The following is a 21,100-nucleotide window of genomic DNA, read 5'->3' as shown; positions in this document are numbered from 1 at the left end:
ATCCACACAGCGAAAGCATACAGTCCCCGAATCATGAAAGCGATTACGCCAGAAACCTGGTAGAAAACATTTAAAAAGTCGCTAAATATTTGCACAACCCTAAGTTGTACAAAATTGTTTTGACTTTCATTGTTTTGATGCCAGTATGGCCAGCTTCACCAGATATGGTGGAGCTTGGACAGGAGGAGGGCGTGATGTGTGTGGCGATGCCTGCTCGGCAAATTTATGACAAACTGCAGTGTGCCTTGTACCACAAATCTTTTTTTAATTTCATAAATCAATAGTTCACATGAAAATTAGCAACTTTGTAATATATGTCATCAGAAAAATTTGCTTCTTTCTTTTACAGAATTGATCAGTCATTATCAAAATTCTCAATTCTGAGGTAAAAATCTGTGTTCAGTGAGGACAGACTGTCCCATTACTGAGGTAGGAGATGGCAGGTGCCAGGAATGCAATTCTATGGAGACAGAAGGAGGAGCTAGAGGCAGAACTCCTCTTTCCTCCGCCATCTCCTATGTGGATTGTATCCATAGCAACTGACATGCCCAAATTCAGTAATGAGACAGTCTGTCTTCACTTACAAATTTTACCACAGAACTGAGAATTTGTTTAATGAGTGATCAATTCTGGCAGAGAAAGAAGCATATTTCTCTAATAAGATGTATTACAAATTTGCTTATTTTCATGCGTACTATTGATTTATGAAATAAAAATTAAAGCAACACTTACACTTTAAGCTCTAAAAAAGTATATACTAATTGATCTCTTCAGTGCCAGGCTAGTGCTTGTCCAAGATCTAATGTCATTCATGATCTGTCGGAAGTTGTTTGTTTCCTGGTGTTGAGGTCCCTATATACATTATATAAAAGTTGGCTACACCCTTGGAATTCAGTGGAACCAGATAACCATCTGATATGTGTGGGAATCTCCAAGCTATCCCCTTATGATGTTGAAGGAGGAGAGTAATAGGCAGTTGGAATTTTAACCATCAATCCTTTTGTTTTCATTGGAGACAGCCCGCTTCTAATTGGGTCCATCCCTATTGAAAACATGAATGCCTAGCAAAACCAAACGATCAAGTGTATGGAGGAATCAGGAATGAAAGCTATCTGCTGAACAATCGGCAGCAGCTATCACATGCGTATGGTCTACTTTAGTGTCTCAGCCTCACATTCTGAAACCTGCTTTCTCTCCTTTCTGAAACAATACATCACTGTCCAGTTGTTAAGTAGATTATGACTTATGACTTGTGTTCAGAGGAGATACACCAAGTGATTAATGATGTGTTGGCACAGAACATAGGGATGGGCAGTTCTCAAAGTGTGATGACACTGTGATATGTACACCAGGAAATACATAACTTTTGGCTTATCACAACTTACATAGGAACTGGGACAACTCATCCATAGATAGATAAGGAAAGTCATTTAGTTAGTTTGTTACTTTTTAAAGCTAGTTAAATTTCTGCATATTTATTAGTTGTCACAAGGAGGCACAACTCATTACAAGACACAGCTCTGATACCAGTATGGTACCTGTAATGAGCCCTGTACAGTGGCCTACCTACAGTTGGTGGAGAGGTTGTAGTCATACCATGGTCTTAGAGCCTACATGTGTTCAAAAAGTCTTTTTGACCACTATGAAAAATCCATGACAGTTGAGGACTCCATTGGGGAATTTGCATTGGGGTTCAAGAACTTTAAGTTCTGTCATCTGGTTAGGACACATTTTATTCACTACAAATAAACCAAGAATTAGATACATAAAGCCCATTGGAAGATAGTATTTTCTTTATGCAATAAATTGCTACAATACCCCTTTATTCTATCTAAACATTCTTGATTGTATAAGTATTCTGTTTTTAGATTTGTTCTAGGAAGAAGCAGCCATGTGAGAAATCAGATTGTTGTTTAGAGATGAATCTCCAGGATTTAATGCTTGCAGTGTGAGAAGAATCACATTTTTAATTATCCTTATTTTACAGGTTCATGAGATCTATGAGTGTCAGGATTGTGACAAGAAATTTATATCGGCTAACCAGCTCAGACGGCATATGATAACGCACTCAGGTACATCCTCCCTTCCCCCTGAATGTATATTGCCGTATAGTTTGTTATATGAGTATTGATTTGCAGAAGCATGCAGAATCCATATTTCAGTTCAGTATTGTGGATGACAAAGTCCATATTTTGGAAGATTATTACTTTTGAGATTCATTGTGTTATCCATAAAATGCACTGCACATCTTCCAACTTCTAATCTTGTAGTACGGCTTCTTTGAAGTCATTCTCTTTTGATTTAAGCTAGTTAATGCAATGTCGGTTTGGGAAGATTATTGTGAAGAATGTGGCAGTGTCTCACTACTCCATCCGCTATGAACCATCATGTTAAAAAGGGCATTCGATGCTTTTCTAATTGGTTAATCTTAATTGAACTGACTTAAATGCAGCAGTCTCTCCAGAGCAGACTGTTTGCCTTTCATCTTCTACCTCCTTTTCCATGAACAACAGACTAAATGTCCCCAATCATTTTCTGCAGAAAAGCGCCCCTACACCTGCGAGGTTTGCTGTAAATCCTTCAAACGCCTTGATCAAGTGACCGCGCACAAAATAATACACAGCGAGGACAAGCCTTACCAGTGCAAACTCTGCGGCAAAGGATTTGCCCATAGAAATGTTTACAAGAATCACAAGAAGGTAAAAAAATCCTCATCCACAACCTTTGATCTAAATGCTGAAAATTAAAACATATTAAAAGGAGATAATAGATCACGTGTCATCTAACACAAGGAAGTATGGTAAGTATCAGTCAGACATATCACTGGTAGCATGTGTGTGGGCCACACAGGAGCCCAATGACTAAGGGGGCCCAATTTCACCTGCAAAGCTGATGGAATTGTGAATTATGATGAGCTATTGATCACAAAGGATCTACTGTATATATTGTTTTAGTATTTTTGTACAAGGGGCCTCTTTTGTCTGTCCACCTGTGAATCATTACATCATTAATATTTGCTTTTCTATATTGATAAAAAAAATCAGATTTAGTTTGGAGTTAGTAAAGGGGTTGCTATTCTAGTTCCTCTAGAATGCCTCCAACTTTACATAGAGCCATGAGCTTTTCTGTTGGATTGCTTACGAATCCAACCAAAGGAGAACTATGCCATACTCCACTAAATGGTACCTGTATATAGGATCTCTGCTGGAGAATATTACAGTATGTAAAGGCCTGGTCTACAGCTTACAGCGACTGTCCAGACCCGGTACCAGCTCTGTGAATACAGTTGTTCGTTGCAGTGACATTCGGTATTTCCATAATAAGGAATAATCTCCTCTTGGACAGTAAAATGGTTACTTCTCTTAAATATTTTTGGGAGGAGGGATCCCAGAAGAATATATTCCACAGGGATTCAACCAGGGATTGAAGCTTGAGGAAGATAATTTGCATATTCCAGGTGCCTTCTGGGAAAAGCGAAGAGTCTCCCTAAGCAAGAGGATCGTTGGATAAAGCCGGGACCAACTGCTTGGAAAGCATCGCCAAACCAGGGATTGAAGATGAAGAAGATAATTTGCATATTCCAGGTGCCTTCTGGGAAAAGCAAAGAGTCTCCCTAAGCAAGAGGATCATTGGATACAGCCGGGACCAGCTGCTTGGAAAGGTTTGCCGAACCGCGCGCCTTACGGCGCGCAAATTTTTGCCTCTAGGACATTGTTGCAAGAAAGCTTGCCTGATTGAATAGATTACACAAGAAGGAAGACACGCAGCAAGTCAGCAGGATCTAGGAGCAACATGGCAGATGTGACAACCTACATGGTGAGCTGCAACATGTGCTACATGTTCACAGATCGACCAGTAGAATCCAACTTCACCTGCCAGAAGTGTAGATTAGTGGCCCTTTTAGAAGAAAAGGTGCGTGGTCTGGAAAAAGAATTGCAACTTTGAAACTCATCAAAGAAAATGAAGACTTCCTAGACAGAACAGAAGCATCTCTACTGGTCACAGAAGGTGAAGAAAGTGTCAGAGAACCTCCAAAAGCAGACGAGTGGAAGCATGTGACCAAAAGAAGCAAGAAGACCATAAAGACATCACCAACCACACAACTGACAAACCGATAACAAGGCCTTGCGGAGGATGAAGATGGTACACCTAAGGATGAGGCACTACCAGCAAGCAAAGAAGAAAAGGGCACACAGCAACACCCAGAAGTGACAACAAAAAGTACAGCCAAGAAGCGAAGAAGAGTGGTAGTGGTGGGAGACTCACTACTGAGAGGCACAGAAGCAGCCATCTGCAGACCGGATATAACCGCAAGAGAAGTATGCTGCCTCCCAGGTGCGAAGATCAAGGATGTGACCGATAGGATACCAAAGCTCATCAGTTCCAAGGACGTCCACCCATTTCTTCTGATACATGTTGGCACCAATGACACAGCAAGGAAGGACCTACCGACAATCTGCAAGGACTTTGAAGAGTTGGGGAAAAAAGTAAAGGAACTGGATGCACAGGTAGTTTTTTTTTTCTATCCTTCCAGGAGATGGGCATGGCACCAGGAGATGGAACAGGATCCTTGATGCGAACAACTGGCTAAGATGATGGTGCAGACAACAAGGATTCGGATTCCTGGACCACGGTGTGAATTACCTGTACGATGGACTCCTCGCCAGAAACGGACTACACCTCAACAAACCTGGGAAACACACATTCGCCAGAAGACTCGTTACACTCATCAGGAGAGCGTTAAACTAGAAGAAGAGGGGATGGGAAGAAAAATGTTAAACACGAGCATGAAACCAGATATTATACTGATGAATGATATGAGGTCTGGCAAAGAAGATCCAAGACAACATACTCAGAACGGAGGTAAGAAAATTTCTAAAACAATAAACAGGTAGGAGATTGGAACAAAGCAAAATTCTCTAAAATGCATGCTTGCACACGCCAGAAGCATGACAAACAAGATGGAAGAACTAGAAGCAGAAATATCTACAGGTAACTATGACATAGTGGGAATAACCGAGACATGGTTAGATGAAAGCCGTGACTGGGCGGTTAACTTACAGGATTACTGTCTGTTTAGAAAGGATCGTAAAAATCGGAGAGGAGGAGGGGTTTGTCTTTATATAAAGTCTTGTCTAAAGTCCACTTTAAGGGAAGATATTAGCGAAGGGAATGAGGATGTCGAGTCCATATGGGTTGAAATACATGGAGGGAAAAATACTAACAAAATTCTCTTTGAGGTCTGTTACAAACCCCCAAATATAACAGAAATCATCGAAAGTTTACTACTAAGGCAGATAGATGAAGCCATAATGAGGTCCTTGTTATGGGGGACTTTAACTACCCAGATATTAACTGGGAAACAGAGACCTGCGAAACCCATAAAGGCAACAGGTTACTGCTAATAGCCAAGAATAATTATCTTTCACAATTGGTGCAGAATCCAACCAGAGGAGCAGCACTTTTAGACCTAATACTATCTAACAGACCTGACAGAATAACAAATCTGAAGGTTGTTGGGCATCTAGGAAATAGCGACCAAAATATTGTACAGTTTCACTTGTCTTTCGCTAGGGGGACATGTCAGGGAGTCACAAAAACACTGAACTTTAGGAAGGCAAAGTTTGACCAGCTTAGAGATGCCCTTAATCTGGTTAACTGGGACAATGTCCTCAGAAATAAGAATACAGAAAATAAATGGGAAATGTTTAAGAACATCCTTAATAGACACTGTAAGCGGTTTATAACTTTTGGGAATAAAAGGACAACAAATAGGAAAAACCCAATGTGGCTAAACAAAGAAGTAAGAGGGGCAATTAACATTAAAAAAAACCATTTAAACTACTAAAGCAGGATGGCACCGTTGAAGCTCTAAAAAACTATAAGGAGAAAAATTCTTAATCAAAAAATAATTAAAGCTGCCAAAAAGGAAACAGAGAAGCACATTGCTAAGGAGAGTAAAACTAATCCCAAGCTGTTCTTCAACTATATAAATAGTAAAAGAATCAAAAGTGAAAGTGTAGGCCCATTAAAAAATTGTGAGGAAAGTATGGTTGTAGATGATGAGGAAAAAGCTAATATATTAAACACCTTCTTCTCCACGGTATTCACGGTGGAAAATGAATGCTAGGTGAAATTCCAAGAGACAAAGAAAACCCTATATTAAGGGTCACCAATCTAACCCAGGAAAAGGTGCAAATTCAGCTAATTAAGATTAAAATAGATAAATCTCTGGGTCCGGATGGCATACACCCACGAGTACTAAGAGAACTAAGTAATGTAATAGACAAACCATTTTTTCTTATATTTAGAGACTCTATAGCGATGGGGTCTGTTCCACAGGACTGGCGCATAGCAAATGTGGTACCAATATTCAAAAAGGGCTCTAAAAGTGAACCTCGAAACTATAGGCCAGTAAGTCTAACGTCTATTGTTGGTAAAATATTTGAAGGGTTTCTGAGGGATGTTATTCTGGATTATCTCAATGAGAATAACTGTTTAATGCCATATCAGCATGGGTTTATGAGGAATCACTCCTGTCAAACCAATCTAATCAGTTTTTATGAAGAGGTAAGCTATAGACTGGACCAAGGTGAGTCATTGGATGTGGTATATCTTGATTTTTCCAAAGCGTTTGATACCGTGCCGCACAAGAGGTTGGTACACAAAATGAGAATGCTGGGTCTGGGGGAAAATGTGTGTAAATGGGTAAGTAACTGGCTTAGTGATAGAAAGCAGAGGGTGGTTATAAATGGTATATTCTCTAACTGGGTCGCTGTGACCAGTGGGATACCGCAGGGGTCGGTGTTGGGACTAGAGTTGAGCAAAACGGGTCGAAAAAATTCAAAAGTCGCCAACTTTCGCCAAAGTCGGGTATCATGAAACGAAACCCGACCTTAGCGTGAGGTCGGCTACGAGGTCGGCGACTTTAGCACCAAAGTCGCATTTCAAAAGATGCTTTAGCGCCCTTTTTCAGCCAATCCGGAAGAACGGACACTGTGGCAACGTGATGACATAGGCAGCGGTCACCACGATGTTTGAGAAGGGCATGCAAGTGATTGGCTTGCTTTGTGTGGTATCACAGGGGGTATAAAAGGGCATGCACGCCGACCGCCATCTTACTTATGCTGATCTCAGAATAGGGAGAGCTGCTGCTGCTGATTCTGTAGGGAGAGCGTTAGGAAGGCCAAAAGAAAAAAAAACTGCTTCTGCTGATAGCGCTTTTCACTGTAGTTAGTGTGCAGTGAAAGGTGAAGATTTTTGCTTTTGTGCAGCAGTGCTGGTGGTGATTAGGCTGCCTTTTAAGACTACCTGCATTGCTGTGTGCATACTGGTGTTCAAACTGCTTTTTTAAAAGCAATCCAAATTTTATTGTTTTGTCCTGGTGAGGTACTGAGCGTTCGTTTTTTTAATCACCGTACAGCGGTGTACGCTCCTCACACAGTACCGTGTACCGGCTGTTATCACGGCCAAATTGAAGCTATCTGTGTGTGACTCTGTAAGGAAAAGCCGAGGAGTTTGTCCGTTCTTACAGACCTACACCTTAGAGTTTTGTCCGTTTTTCAAACAGTTTCGGATATCTGCTGTTTGTTTACATTCAAAACTAGAGAGAGACAGCATGTGTCAATCCGTATACAAAAACACGGAGCTTGACAATCTGTGTGTGACTTTGTAAGGAAAAGCCAAGGAGTTTGTCATTCTTACAGACCTACACCTTAGAGTTTTCTCCGTTTTTCAAACAGTTTCCTATATCTGCTGTTTGATTACATTCAAAACTAGAGAGAGACAGCGTGTGTCATTCCATATACAAAAACACGGAGCTTGACAATCTGTGTGTGACTCTGTATGGAAAAGCCGAGGAGTTTGTCAGTTCTTACAGACCTACACCTTAGAGTTTTGTTCGTTTTTCAAACAGTTTCGTATATCTGCTGTTTGAATACATTCAAAACTAGAGAGAGACAGCATGTGTCAATCCGTATACAAAAACACGGAGATTGACAATCTGTGTGTGACTCTGTAAGGAAAAGCCGAGGAGTTTGTCCATTCTTACAGAGCTACACCTTAGAGTTTTGTCCGTTTTTCAAACAGTTTCGTATATTTGCTGTTTGATTACATTCAAAACTAGAGAGAGTGTGTGTCAGTCCGTATACAAAAACACGGAGCTTGACAATTTTACACACACACCATACAGCGGTGTATGTGTACGCTCCTCACACTGTACCGTGTCCCGACCGGTATCACGGCCAAATTGAAGCTATCTGGGTGTGACTCTGTAAGAAAAAGCCTAGGAGTTTGTCCATTCTTACAGACCTACACTCTCGGGAGATATCAATTCTGCCCAATTCTATATACACCTTGTAGTTTGTCATACACTAGGCAATTTCTGCCTGTTACATCGCGGTGTAATATACACAGGGCCTGACAGAATCCAACTGTGTCCTGAAGTCTGTAGAGAGATTCCATTTCTCCCCAGTCCTCTATACAACTTTTTTACACCATCCAGAATCAGCCTGTTACTTTGAGGTGTAATATACCCAGGGCCTGACAGAATCCAACTGTGTCCTGAAGTCTGTAGAGAGATTCCATTTCCCCACAGTCCTCTATACACCTTTTTACACCATCCAGAATCAGCCTGTTACTTTGAGGTGTAGTATACCCAGGGTCTGACAGAATCCAACTGTGTCCTGAAGTCTGTAGAGAGATTCCATTTCTCCCCAGTCTTCTATACACCTTTTTTACACCATCCAGAATCAGCCTGTTACTTTGAGGTGTAATATACCCAGGACCTGACAGAATCCAACAGTGTCCTGAAGTCTGTAGAGAGATTCCATTTCTCCCCAGTCCTCTATACATCTTTTTTACACCATTCAGAATCAGCCTGTTACTTTGAAGTGTAATATACCCAGGCCCTGACAGAATCCAACTGTGTCCTGAAGTCTGTAGAGAGATTCCATTTCTCCCCAGTCCTCTATAGACCTTTTTTACACCATCCAGAATCAGCCTGTTACTTTGAGGTGTAAAATACACAGGGCCTGACAGAATCCAACTGTGTCCTGAAGTCTGTAGAGAGATTCCATTTCTCCCCAGTCCTCTATACACCTTTTTTACACCATCCAGAATCAGCCTGTTACTTTGAGGTGTAATATACCCAGGGCCTGACAGAAACCAACTGTGTTCTGAAGTCTGTAGAGAGATATCATTTCTCCCCAGTCCTCTATACACCTTTTTTACACCATCCAGAATCAGCCTGTTACTTTGAGGTCTAAAATACCCAGGGCCTGACAGAATCCAACTGTGTCCTGAAGTCTGTAGAGAGATTCCATTTTTCACCAGTCCTCTATACACCTTTTTTACACCATCTAGAATCAGCCTGTTACTTTGAGGTGTAAAATACACAGGGCCTGACAGAATCCAACTGTGTCCTGAAGTCTGTAGAGAGATTCCATTTCTCCCCAGTCCTCTATACACCTTTTTTACACCATCCAGAATCAGCCTGTTAATTTGAGGTGTAATATATACACGGCCTGAGAGAATATAACTGTGTCCTGAAGTCTGTAGAGAGATTCAAATACTCCCCACTAGAGTTGAGTGACTTTTGGTTTTTTAGGGTCGCGTTTCGTTTCGTGAAACCCGACTTTTCCAAAAGTCGGGTCGAGCAAGATTGTCCGATTATAGGGAAAAGTCGGGGTCGTCCCGAAACACGAAACCCAATGTAAGTTAATGGGGAATAAAAGTCGGCAGTGAGAGGAGGACAGGAAACACACCTACAGTGCCCATTTGAATGCCAAAAGCATCAATTCTTCTTACTTAAGCTTGTCAACCTTAATTAACTTGAGAATACAAGTTATGCACTGAAAAATGGGGGTTATTTGGCTAAAGTTGTGGGGGGGAGGGCTGGCTGCAGGTTTTCATGTGCCCTGGGCGAAAGAGCGCCCCTTTAACACATACCACAACTCATCATGCTCCGATACGGCAGAGAAATAGCGGTATAGTACAATGAAAAATACCTCACTTTTTACATCTCATGACGAGGCCCATCTATTTCTCCATACAAAATCATTGGTCCCATATAATGTTTGAAACAGTATATGATGAGCTCCACATAATGCTACAGTATATGTTGGTCCCCATGGATGAAGCTCCACTGTCTTATGGGCCCAAATAATGCTCCAAACATAATGGGCCCCATTTCTAATGCTCTAGTGTATAATGGGCCCGGTAAATGCTGCTCCAGTGTCTGATGTCCACCTTTGGAATGTTCCAGTGTATGGTGGGCCCCATCTATCATTCTCCAGAGTATAGTGCTCCCCAAAAATTGCTGTCCCAACATTGAAAACAATCAAATAAGTCTCCTCGCTAGGGAATCCCTGTACTTGTCTGGACTCCTCGTCGTCCCCATCTTCCATCTCACTACACAGTATTTCAACTTTGCAAGTGCTGTGATCCTGAGCAAGCAGGGGGGGCCCACTCGTTGGCGACGGCACTGGCACAGGGCCCCTGATAGTACGGTGGTGTGTCTGATGGCGGGTGGGCCGAACCTGCACTTTCATCTGCAGCTTCCTCTTTGTCACCGTGTAAGATGGAACTGTATATGGGAGGGGAAACCTGAGTTTCATCAGGGTCAGATTCAGGTCGTGTAGCATGCGAGGGGAATGTAGTGGTCTGGGTCAATGTACCAGCAGATTCATCGAGCAGTGGCTGGGCATCAGTGCACTTGTGTCGCCCCCAGGAGTACGGTCGCCACAGTGGCATTACCTTCTTCCTAGGGAGTGTGATGTCATGCTTGGGAGCAACGAACGATCTCTCTAGCAGGTTAACTGATTGGGCGGCGTTATTCCCACGAGTCATGACCCTCCAAACAGCGTTCATGAAGGCAAAGTGTTTGTTTTACGTGGGCAGTATGGTTGCAAAGCTGAACCTTAAAGGAATGTCCAGAAGGGCACCACCAGGAGTGGAGCCTACGGTTAAATTCGACTCCACCTGGGAAACCTCAACCATGCCAGCTACAGAACAGATGCACACATTGCAAGCTTAATTCCGTTAACGAACGAGACTCCGTCATGCCCCGCGGTCCGAGTCCGGCTTACTAGAGGGACACGTGAGGCTCTGGCACATGAGATTGGCCAATAACTGGTGTGTCATGCCCTTACATGTCCATGGCTGCATGTGCGCTACACTGAAAAGGCCAGCGTTTGTCGCTTACAGGTGCAGATAACCCGCTGAACAACGTTAGTGATGGGGATCACTGATTACAATTATTACCCGCGAACGATGATTTCCCAGTAAGTGCAGGTCAACCTCAGTTCCGGAATTAGGCCTAACCGTCATTCCTGAAAAAATGAAAAACTTACGTGTGCAAACCACAGGTGCTGTAGCTTGCTTAACAGCTCGCCAGCCGTTCTCACGCCCAGTATGGATTACACGTGATTGCACAAAGGTGAGAAAGGGTACCGTATCCCCAGATAACATGTATGGATAGCGTACACATTCAAAATATATGTCTATACATCAGGAGGCAGGCTCAGACAGTGTTAGGCCCAGTATGGATTGCACGTGATTGCACGAAGGTTAGAAAGGGTACCGTATCCCTGGATAACATGTATGGATAGCGTACACATTCAAAATATATGTCTATACATCAGGAGGCAGGCTCAGACGGTGTAAGGCCCAGTATGGCTTGCAAGTGATTGCACAAAGGTTAGAAAGGGTACCGTATCCCCAGATAACATGTATGGATAGCGTACACATTCAAAATATATGTCTATACATCAGGAGGCAGGCTCAGACGGTGTTAGGCCCAGTATGGATTGCACGTGATTGCACAAAGGTTAGAAAGGGTACCGTTTCCCCGGATAACATGTATGGATAGCGTACACATTCAAAATATTTGTCTATACATCAGGAGGCAGGCTCAGACGGTGTTAGGCCCAGTATGGATTGCACGTGATTGCACAAAGGTTAGAAAGGGTACCGTATCCCCAGATAACATGTATGGATAGCGTACACATTCAAAATATATGTCTATACATCAGGAGGCAGGAAGACGGTGTTAGGCCCATTATGGATTGCACGTGATTGCACAAAGGTTAGAAAGGGTACTGTTTCCCCGGATAACATGTATGGATAGCGTACACATTCAAAATATATGTCTATACATCAGGAGGCAGGCTCAGACGGTGTTAGGCCCAGTATGGATTGCACGTGATTGCACAAAGGTTAGAAAGGGTACCGTATCCCCAGATAACATGTATGGATAGCGTACACATTCAAAATATATGTCTATACATCAGGAGGCAAGCTCAGACGGTGTCAGGCACAGTATGGATTTGACGGCCCAGACTACACAGCGGAGGAGCAGGGAGAGGTAAAGATTGCAAATGCTGGGGCCCTGCCCAAGCAAGGGGGGCCCACTCGTGGGCGTCGGTACTGGTACTGGGCCCCTCATAGTATGGCGGTGTGTCTGACGGCGGGTGTGCACCACCACCGTCAGAGACACTTGATTGCACTATGAAGGACCCTGTGCCAGTGCCCGCGCCCAAGAGTCGGCCTACCCACCTGTCCAGGGCAACGGCACTCGCATGGTGTCGTGCGCTAGGTGGTGACCCCGGCCATGGGGGGGGAGGCAGCACAGTTAGGGAGTTTTAGAAAGTGGCATATGTTGATGTTGGACATTCAGCTGATGCAAAAGGTGAAAGAGGTCAAGTCCCAGGAAGAGGTGGACCAAAGCAAGCCATTTTTCTGTCACCCTATGTGTCATCAGGGGAAGGTGGGACAAAATCCTTGGAAACCCATGCGTGGTTCATTTTAATGAAGGTTAGATCATCCACATTTTGGGTTGACAGACGGGTCCTTTTTTCTGTCTGGATTGATCCAGCTGCACTGAAGACTCTTTCCGATAGCACACTTGCAGCTGGGCAAGCGAGCACCTGTAAGGCATATTGTGCCAATTCAGGCCAGGTGTCCAGTTTAGCGGCCCAATAGTCAAAGGGGAATGACCTGTGTGGGAGAACATCGATATGGGAGGAAAAGTAGTTTGTAACCATAGTTGACAACTGCTGTCTCCTGTCACTTTCCATCGATGCAGTATTACCAGTTGTGTGAGCGGTACTTGAAAAATCAGTCCACAACATTGTCATGAAACCCCTGTCTCCAACGCCACTTCTGCTGTGTGCACCACGAACACCTCTGCCAAGCTGCCCCTGGCCCGTACAGCTCGTGTGAGAACCATCACCGCTGCTGTGTGCTTTGGAATGCCTCAAGCAACCGATTTACCAGAGTTGCTTGTTTATTAGCCAATATTAGGTCAAGGTTCTCCTGTGGCATGATGTTTTGTAATTTGCCTTTATAGCGTGGATCCAGGATGCTGGCCAACCAGTAGTCGTCATTGTTCATCATTTTGGCAATGCGTGGGTCCCTTTTTAGGATCTGCAAGGCATAATCTGACATGTGGGCCAATGTTCCCGGTGTCAATGATGCACTGCGAGTGCTGGTTGGAGGAGCATTCTGGCAAATCCACATCCCTCCAGTCACGCACAAACCCTGTACCAGACCTTGCCACGCCAACATTTTCACTTGCCCCACGAGATGCATCCTCCTCCCCTAAGTAATCATCCCCATCATCCTCCTCCTCCTCCTCTTCTTCCTCCACCTCGTCCAGGAGAGGTCCCTGAGCAGACAATGGCTGAATGTCATCAAGGATTCCCTCCTCCTCTTCCTCCTCATCAACATTGGCTGCAGACGCCTGCTCCTTAAGGTGCGTCAAAGTTTGCATGAGCAGACGCATAAGTGGGATGCTCATGCTTAGGATGGCGTCGTCTGCGCTTACCAGCCGTGTGCATTCCTCAAAACACTGAAGGACTTTACAGAGGTCTTTCAGCTTCGACCACTGCACACCTGTCAACTCCATGTCTGCTCTCAAAGTGCCTGGCCGTGTATCCTCCCACAAATGCATTATGGCCTGCCTCTGCTCGCACAGCTGCTCCACCATGTGCAGGGTGGAGTTCCACCTTGTTGCAATGTCGATAATGAGGCGGTGGTTGGGAAGGTGGAGCAATCGCTGCAGCTTCTGCATACGGACGGAGTGTACAGGCGACCGACGGATGTGCGCCCACAGTCTTCGCACCTTCTGGAGCAGGGCTTTTAACTGCGGATAATTTTTGAGGAAGCACTGCACCACCAGGTTCAAGGTGTGAGCCAAGCAAGGTATATGGCTGAGTTTTGAAAGGGCTATGGCTGCCACAAAATTACGGCCGTTATCACTAACTACCTTGCCTGCCTCAAGATGTACACTGCCCAGCCATGACTCAGTTTGTCGCTTCAAGTACTCGGCCAGCACCTCGGCGTTGTGTCTGTTGCCCAAACACATCATCTGCAACACAGCCTGCTGACGCTTTCCACTAGCTGCTCGATAGGGGGACACATCGTGTGCAACAGTGGCAGCTGCAGATGGAGTGCTCGTACGACTGCGCTCTGTGGACGAGCTTTCGCTTCTGGAGGAGAAGGAGGAGGAGGGTCGAACGCCTACAGCCAACTGTTTCCTATACCGTGGGCTAGGCAGCACTGTCCCACCACCGCTGTCCCCTGTGGACCCTGCATCCACCACATTAACCCAGTGCGCAGTGATGGACACGTAACGGCCCTGGCCATGCCGACTGGACCATGCATCAGTTGTGAGGTGCACCTTTCCGCTCACTGACTGCTTGAGTGCATGGACAATGCGGTCTTTCACATGATGGTGGAGGGCTGGGATGGCTTTGCGAGAGAGGAAGTGGCGACTGGGTAGGTCATAGCGTGGTACTGCATAGGCCATGAGTTCGCGGAAAGCTGTGCTTTCCACCAACCGAAAGGGCATCATCTCAAACGAGATTAGTTTGGCAATGTGGACGTTCAAACCCAGTGTACGCGGATGAGAGACTGAGTACTTTCTTGACCTACTCATAGTGTCTGGGAGGGTGAGCTGGACTTGAGAGCTGCATATGGTGGAAGTAGCGGTGGACAGGGCGGACTGAGAGAGGGTTGATGATGGTGATGGAGTTGGTGTTCTTTCTGATGGCCTAGAATCAGTCTTTCGTTGATATAACAGTGGGATTCCCTGACTGCTGTGGCCTTGCAACGACACCTCAACATTTGCTGCTGTGCTAACCGGTGGGCTTACAGTGGGGGAAACAATGTAGCGTTGCTGACTACCTTTGTTGTGATAAGTTGCACATGTGGCACTTGAGGTTTGGTGTTGTGTCCACGCTTGCAAGTGCATGCTGGTTAAATGTCTAAGCATGCAACTGGTATTCAAATTTTTCAGATTTTTCCCTCGGCTAAAGGTCTTTGCGAACTTCTTACAGATAACCTTGGCCTGATCATGAGGATTTTGGTCAAAAAAGTGCCACACTGCACTCTTCCTACTTTGGCAGACATTTTGCGGCCTAGCACGCTGTGATCTTTTGACCCTCTGGACAAGCTGTCCAGCAACTCTTTTGATGTTTGGAACCTGTCTTTGGAGTGCTCCGGGCCTGCCAGATAACAGCTGTTGTGATGTCGATGTCTGCTGTGGATGATCCTCATCTGAGCTATTGGAAGCAGCACCCTCTTCCCCCAATGGATACCAATCTGGGTCAACAACTGGGTCATCCATCACCTCCTCTTCTATGTCATGTGCACCTTCCTCTGTGTCACCGTGTATGGTGGTATAGTGTGCGGGAAGGGGCACCTGAGTCTCATCAGGGTCAGAATCTGGCTCTGTACACTGCGAGGACAATGTAGTGCTCTGAGTGAATGTACCAGCAGAATCATCTATCAGCGGCTGTGCATCAGTGCACTCCATGTCAGATTCATCTTGGCCTGGGTAATTCACCATTTGACTTGATAATCCAGGCATGGTATGTGAAAACAGCTCCATGGAGTAATCAGTTACTGCGTCATCCTTCGTCATCCTTCAATCTTGGTTGGGGTGAAGGACACAAGGAAAGGTGTGGTTCATGAACATGAGCCTCCAATGACGACTCAGTGCTTTTACTTTTTACAACTGAAGAAGAGGAGGCGATAGAGCTGGAGGCTGAGTCAGCAATGTAAGACAAAACTTTTTCCTGATGCTCTGGCTTTAAAAGCGGTTTGCCAACTCCTAGAAAACTAAGCGTTTGAGGCCTTATGTAGCCAGACGATGACGCAGGCTCAACACCTCCTGCATTCGGTCCTATTTTGCTCTTGCCACTACCATCAGATCCACCACCAACACCATCATTACCAGATGCCAACCCCCGCCCAATTCCACGGCCTCTTCCACCAGCCTTCCTCATTTTTGGTAGAAATGTAGACAAAATCCAACAAACTATATAGTAATGTAAAACAAGGTACAAGGTGTCTATAGGACGGGAGATTTTGAATTTCTGCAGACACTTGTGGACACTGGACACTTTTGGATTGTGTGAGGCCCACTGATATCTGAGCGCTATGTCACAGGCTCGATGGCACAGCTGTGACAAAAGTGACGAGAGGATAAGGGAGATTTTGAATTTCTGCAGACACTTGTGGACACTGGACACTTTTGGATTGTGTGAGGGCAACTGATATCTGAGCGCTGTGTCACAGGCTCGATGGCACAGCTGTGACAAAAGTGACGAGAGGATAAGGGAGATTTTGAATTTCTGCAGACACTTGTGGACACTGGACAGTTTTGGATTGTGTGAGGCCCACTGATATCTGAGTGCTATGTCACAGGCTCGATGGCACAGCTGTGACAAAAGTGACGAGAGGATAAGGGAGATTTTGAATTTCTGCAGACACTTGTAGACACTGGACACTTTTGGATTGTGTGAGGGCCACTGATATCTGAGCGCTATGTCACAGGCTCGATGGCACAGCTGTGACAAAAGTGACGAGAGGATAAGGGAGATTTTGAATTTCTGCAGACACTTGTGGACACTGGACACTTTTGGATTGTGTGAGACCCAATGAATATCTGAGCGCTATGTGACAGGCTCGATGGCACAGCTGTTACCAAAGTGACTAGAGGATCAGGGAGATTTTGAATTTCTGCACACACTTGTGGACACTGGACACTTTTGGATTGTGTGAGGCCCAATGAATATCTGAGCGCTATGTGACAGGCTCGATGGCACAGCTGTGACCAAAGTGACTAGAGGATAAGGGAGATTTTGAATTTCTGCAGACACTTGTGGACACTGGACACTTTTGGATTGTGTGAGGCCTACTGATATCTGAGCGCTATGTCACAGGCTCGATGGCACAGCTGTGACAAAAGTGACGAGAGGATAAGGGAGATTTTGAATTTCTGCACACACTTGTGGACACTGGACACTTTTGGATTGTGTGAGACCCAATGAATATCTGAGCGCTATGTGACAGGCTCGATGGCACAGCTGTGACCAAAGTGACTAGAGGATAAGGGAGATTTTGAATTTCTGCACACACTTGTGGACACTGGACACTTTTGGATTGTGTGAGGCCCAATGAATATCTGAGCGCTATGTGACAGGCTCGATGGCACAGCTGTGACCAAAGTGACTAGAGGATAAGGGAGATTTTGAATTTCTGCACACACTTGTGGACACTGGACACTTTTGGATTGTGTGAGGCCCAATGAATATCTGAGCGCTATGTGACAGGCTCGATGGCACAGCTGTGACCAAAGTGACTAGAGGATAAGGGAGATTTTGAATTTCTGCAGACACTTGTGGACACTGGACACTTTTGGATTGTGTGAGGGCCACTGATATCTGAGCGCTATGTCACAGGCTCGATGGCACAGCTGTGACAAAAGTGACGAGAGGATAAGGGAGATTTTGAATTTCTGCAGACACTTGTGGACACTGGACACTTTTGGATTGTGTGAGGGCCACTGATATCTGAGCGCTATGTCACAGGCTCGATGGCACAGCTGTGACAAAAGTGACTAGAGGATAAGGGAGATTGGATTTCTTTTAAAAAAGCAGTTTGCAGAGCAGTGTGTAAAGCCTGTCAGGAAGCCTTAAAAGGCAGCCAAACAACCAACACCACTGATACACCACAATATAGCCTCCCCTTGCACTGCACACACAGTGACTGGTGTGTTGTGCAGGCCAAATCGCTAGCAGCAGAAGCAGTTTTTTTTTCTTCTCAGCAGGACAAAAAAAAAAATTGGGATTGCTTTTAAAAAAGCAGTTTGCGGAGCAGTGGGTAAACAGCAATGCAGGAATGTCAGGAAGCCTTAGAAGGCAGCCCAACAACCAACACCACTGATACACCACTATATAGCCTCCCCTTGCACTGCACACACAGTGACTGGTGTGTTGTACAGGCCAAATCGCTAGCAACAGAAGCAGAAGCAGTTTTTTTTTCTTCTCAGCAGGACAAAAAAAAAAATTGGGATTGCTTTTAAAAAAGCAGTTTGTGGAGCAGTAGGTAAACAGCAATGAAGGAATGTCAGGAAGCCTTAGAAGGCAGCCCAACAACCAACACCACTGATACACCACTATATAGCCTCCCCTTGCACTGCACACACAGTGACTGGTGTGTTGTGCAGGCCAAATCGCTAGCAGCAGAAGCAGTTTTTTTGTCTTCTTCCCTGCCTAACGCTCTCCCTACAGAATCAGCAGCAACCTCTTCCTATACTGAGATCGGCAGAAGTAAGATGGCGGTCGGCGTGCACGCCCTTTTATACCCCCTATGACGCCCACCAAAGCAAGCCAATCACTTGCATGCCCTTCTGAAAGATGGTGGTGACCCCTGCCTATGTCATCACGTTGCCCACAGTGTCCGTGGATCCTGATTGGCTGAAAAAGAGCGCAAAACAAACTTTTGAAACGCGACTTGTGCGCGTAAGTCGCCGACCTCGTGGCCGACCTCATCCTAGGGTCGGGTTTCGTTTCATGAAACCCGACTTTGCCAAAAGTCGGCGACTTTTGAAATTTTTCGACCCGTTTAGCTCAACTCTACTCCCCACTACTATATACACCTTGTACCTTGTTTTACAGTACCATATAGTTGGTGGTATTTTGGGTACATTTTCCCCAAAAATGAGGAAGTGTGGTGGCACAGTCCGTGGAGGTGGGCGGGGGTTGGCAGCTGGTAATGATGGTGTTGGTGGTGGATCTGCTGGTAGTGGCAAAAACAAAATAGCACCAAATACAGAAGGTGTTGAGCCTGCGTCATCGTCTGGCTCCACAAGGCCTTGAAGGCTCCCTTTTCTGGGAGTAGGTAAACCGCTTTTAAAGCCGGAGCTTCAGGAACAAGTTTTGGCTTACATTGCTGACTCAGCCTACAGCTCTATCGCCTCCTCTTCTGAAGTTTTAAAAAATAAAAGCACTGAGTCGTCAATGGAGGCTCATGGTCATGAACCACACCTTTCCTTGTGTCCTTCACCCCAACCAAAATTGAAGGACGCGGCAGGCCACACTACAGATTACTCCATGGAGCTGTTTTCACATACCATGCCTGGGTTATCAAGTCAAATCGTGAATTACCCAGGCCAAGATGAATCTGACATGGAGTGCACTGATGCACAGCCACTACTAGATTTATCTGCTGGTACATTCACTCAGAGCACTACATTGTCCTCGCAGTGTACTGAGCCAGAATCTGATGAAACTCAGGTGCCCCTTCCCGCATACTATACCACCATACACGGTGACACAGAGAAAGGTGCACATGACATTGAAGAGGAGGTGATGGATGACCCAGTTGTTGACCCAGATTGGCATCCATTGGGGGAAGTGGGTGCCACTGCCAATGGCTCAGAAGAGGAGGAGGAGCATCCGCCGCAGGTATCGACATCGCAACAGTTGTTATCTGGCAGGCCCGGAGCAGTCCAAAAACAGGTTACAAAACCAAAAGAGTTGCAGGACAGCTAGGTCAGACGGTCAAATTAGCACAGCGTGCAAGGCCTCAAAATGTCTTCGATAGTAGGAAGAGTGCAGTGTGGCACTTTTTTGAACAAAATCCTAATGATCAGGCAAAGGTTATCTGTAAGAAGTGCGCAAAGACCTTTAGCCGAGGGAAAAATCCGAGAAATTTGAATACCAGTTGCATGCTTAGACATTTAACCACCATGCACTTGCAAGCGTGGACGGACTACCAAACCTCACATACCACATGTGCAACTGCTCCTAAAGAAGGTAGTCAGCAACGCAATATTGTTTCCCCCACTGTAAGCCCACCGGTTAGCACACCACCAGCAGAAAATGTTGAGGTGTCGTCGCAAGGCCAAAGCAGTCAGGGAATCACAATGTTATATCAACGAAAGACTGAATCTAGGCCATCAGAAAGAACACCAACACCATCACCATCATCAACCCTCTCTCAGTCCGCCATGTCCACTGCTAGTTCCACCATAGGCAGCTCTCAAGTCCAGCTCACCCTACCAGAGACTATGAGTAGGACAAGAAAGTACTCATCCTCCCATCCGCGTACACTGGGTTTGAACGCCCACATTGCCAAACTAATCTCATTAGAGATGATGCCCTATCACTTGGTTGAAAGCACAGCTTTCTGCGAACTCCTGGCCTACGCAGTACCAGGCTATGACCTACCCAGTTGCCACTTCTTTTCTTGCAAAGCCATCCCAGCCCTCCACCTTCATGTGAAAGTCCGCATTGTCCATGCACTCAAGCAATCAGTGAGTGGAAAGGTGCACCTCACAACTTATGCATGGTACAGTAGGCATGGCCAGGGCCGTTACGTGTCCATCACTGCACACTGGGTTAATGTGCTGGATGCAGGGTCCACAGGGGACAGCGGTGGTGGGACAGTGCTGCCTAGCCCATGGTATAGGAAACAGTTGGCTGTAGGCGTTCGACGTTCCTCCTCCTCCTCCAGAAGTGAAAGCTTGTCCACAGAGCGCAGTCGCACGAGCACTCCATCCGCAGCTGCCAGTGTTGCACACGAGGTGTTCCCCTATCGATCAGCTAGTGGAAAGCGTCAGCAGGCTGTGTTGAAGATGATGTGTTTGGGCGACAGACACACCGTGGAGGTACTGGCCGACTACTTTCAGCGACAAACTGAGTCATGGCTGGGCAGTGTACATCTTGAGGCAGGCGAGGTAGTAAGTGATAACGGCCAGAATTTTATGGCAGCCATAGCCCTTTCAAAACTCAGACACATACCTTGCTTG

General features: G+C 45.5%; 1 protein-coding gene across 1 annotated transcript in view; it reads left to right on the top strand.

Annotated features, from left to right (window-relative positions):
- PRDM5 (PR/SET domain 5) overlaps positions 1 to 21,100 on the top strand; it is a 462,601-nt gene that overhangs the window by 149,007 nt on the left and 292,494 nt on the right. Inside the window, exons 10-11 of the mRNA XM_073571995.1 lie at positions 1,988 to 2,072; positions 2,542 to 2,699. Coding sequence (XP_073428096.1) covers positions 1,988 to 2,072; positions 2,542 to 2,699 — 243 coding nt within the window. The remainder of the gene's footprint in view (positions 1 to 1,987; positions 2,073 to 2,541; positions 2,700 to 21,100) is intronic.

Source organism: Dendrobates tinctorius, unplaced genomic scaffold (genome assembly GCF_039654945.1).
Source record: "Dendrobates tinctorius isolate UK_male_01 unplaced genomic scaffold, ASM3965494v1 ptg000030l, whole genome shotgun sequence".
In the NCBI taxonomy this organism is placed as follows: Eukaryota; Metazoa; Chordata; class Amphibia; order Anura; family Dendrobatidae; genus Dendrobates; species Dendrobates tinctorius.
Note: the sequence above shows the minus strand (reverse complement) of the source record. Positions and strands in the feature narration are given on the sequence as shown.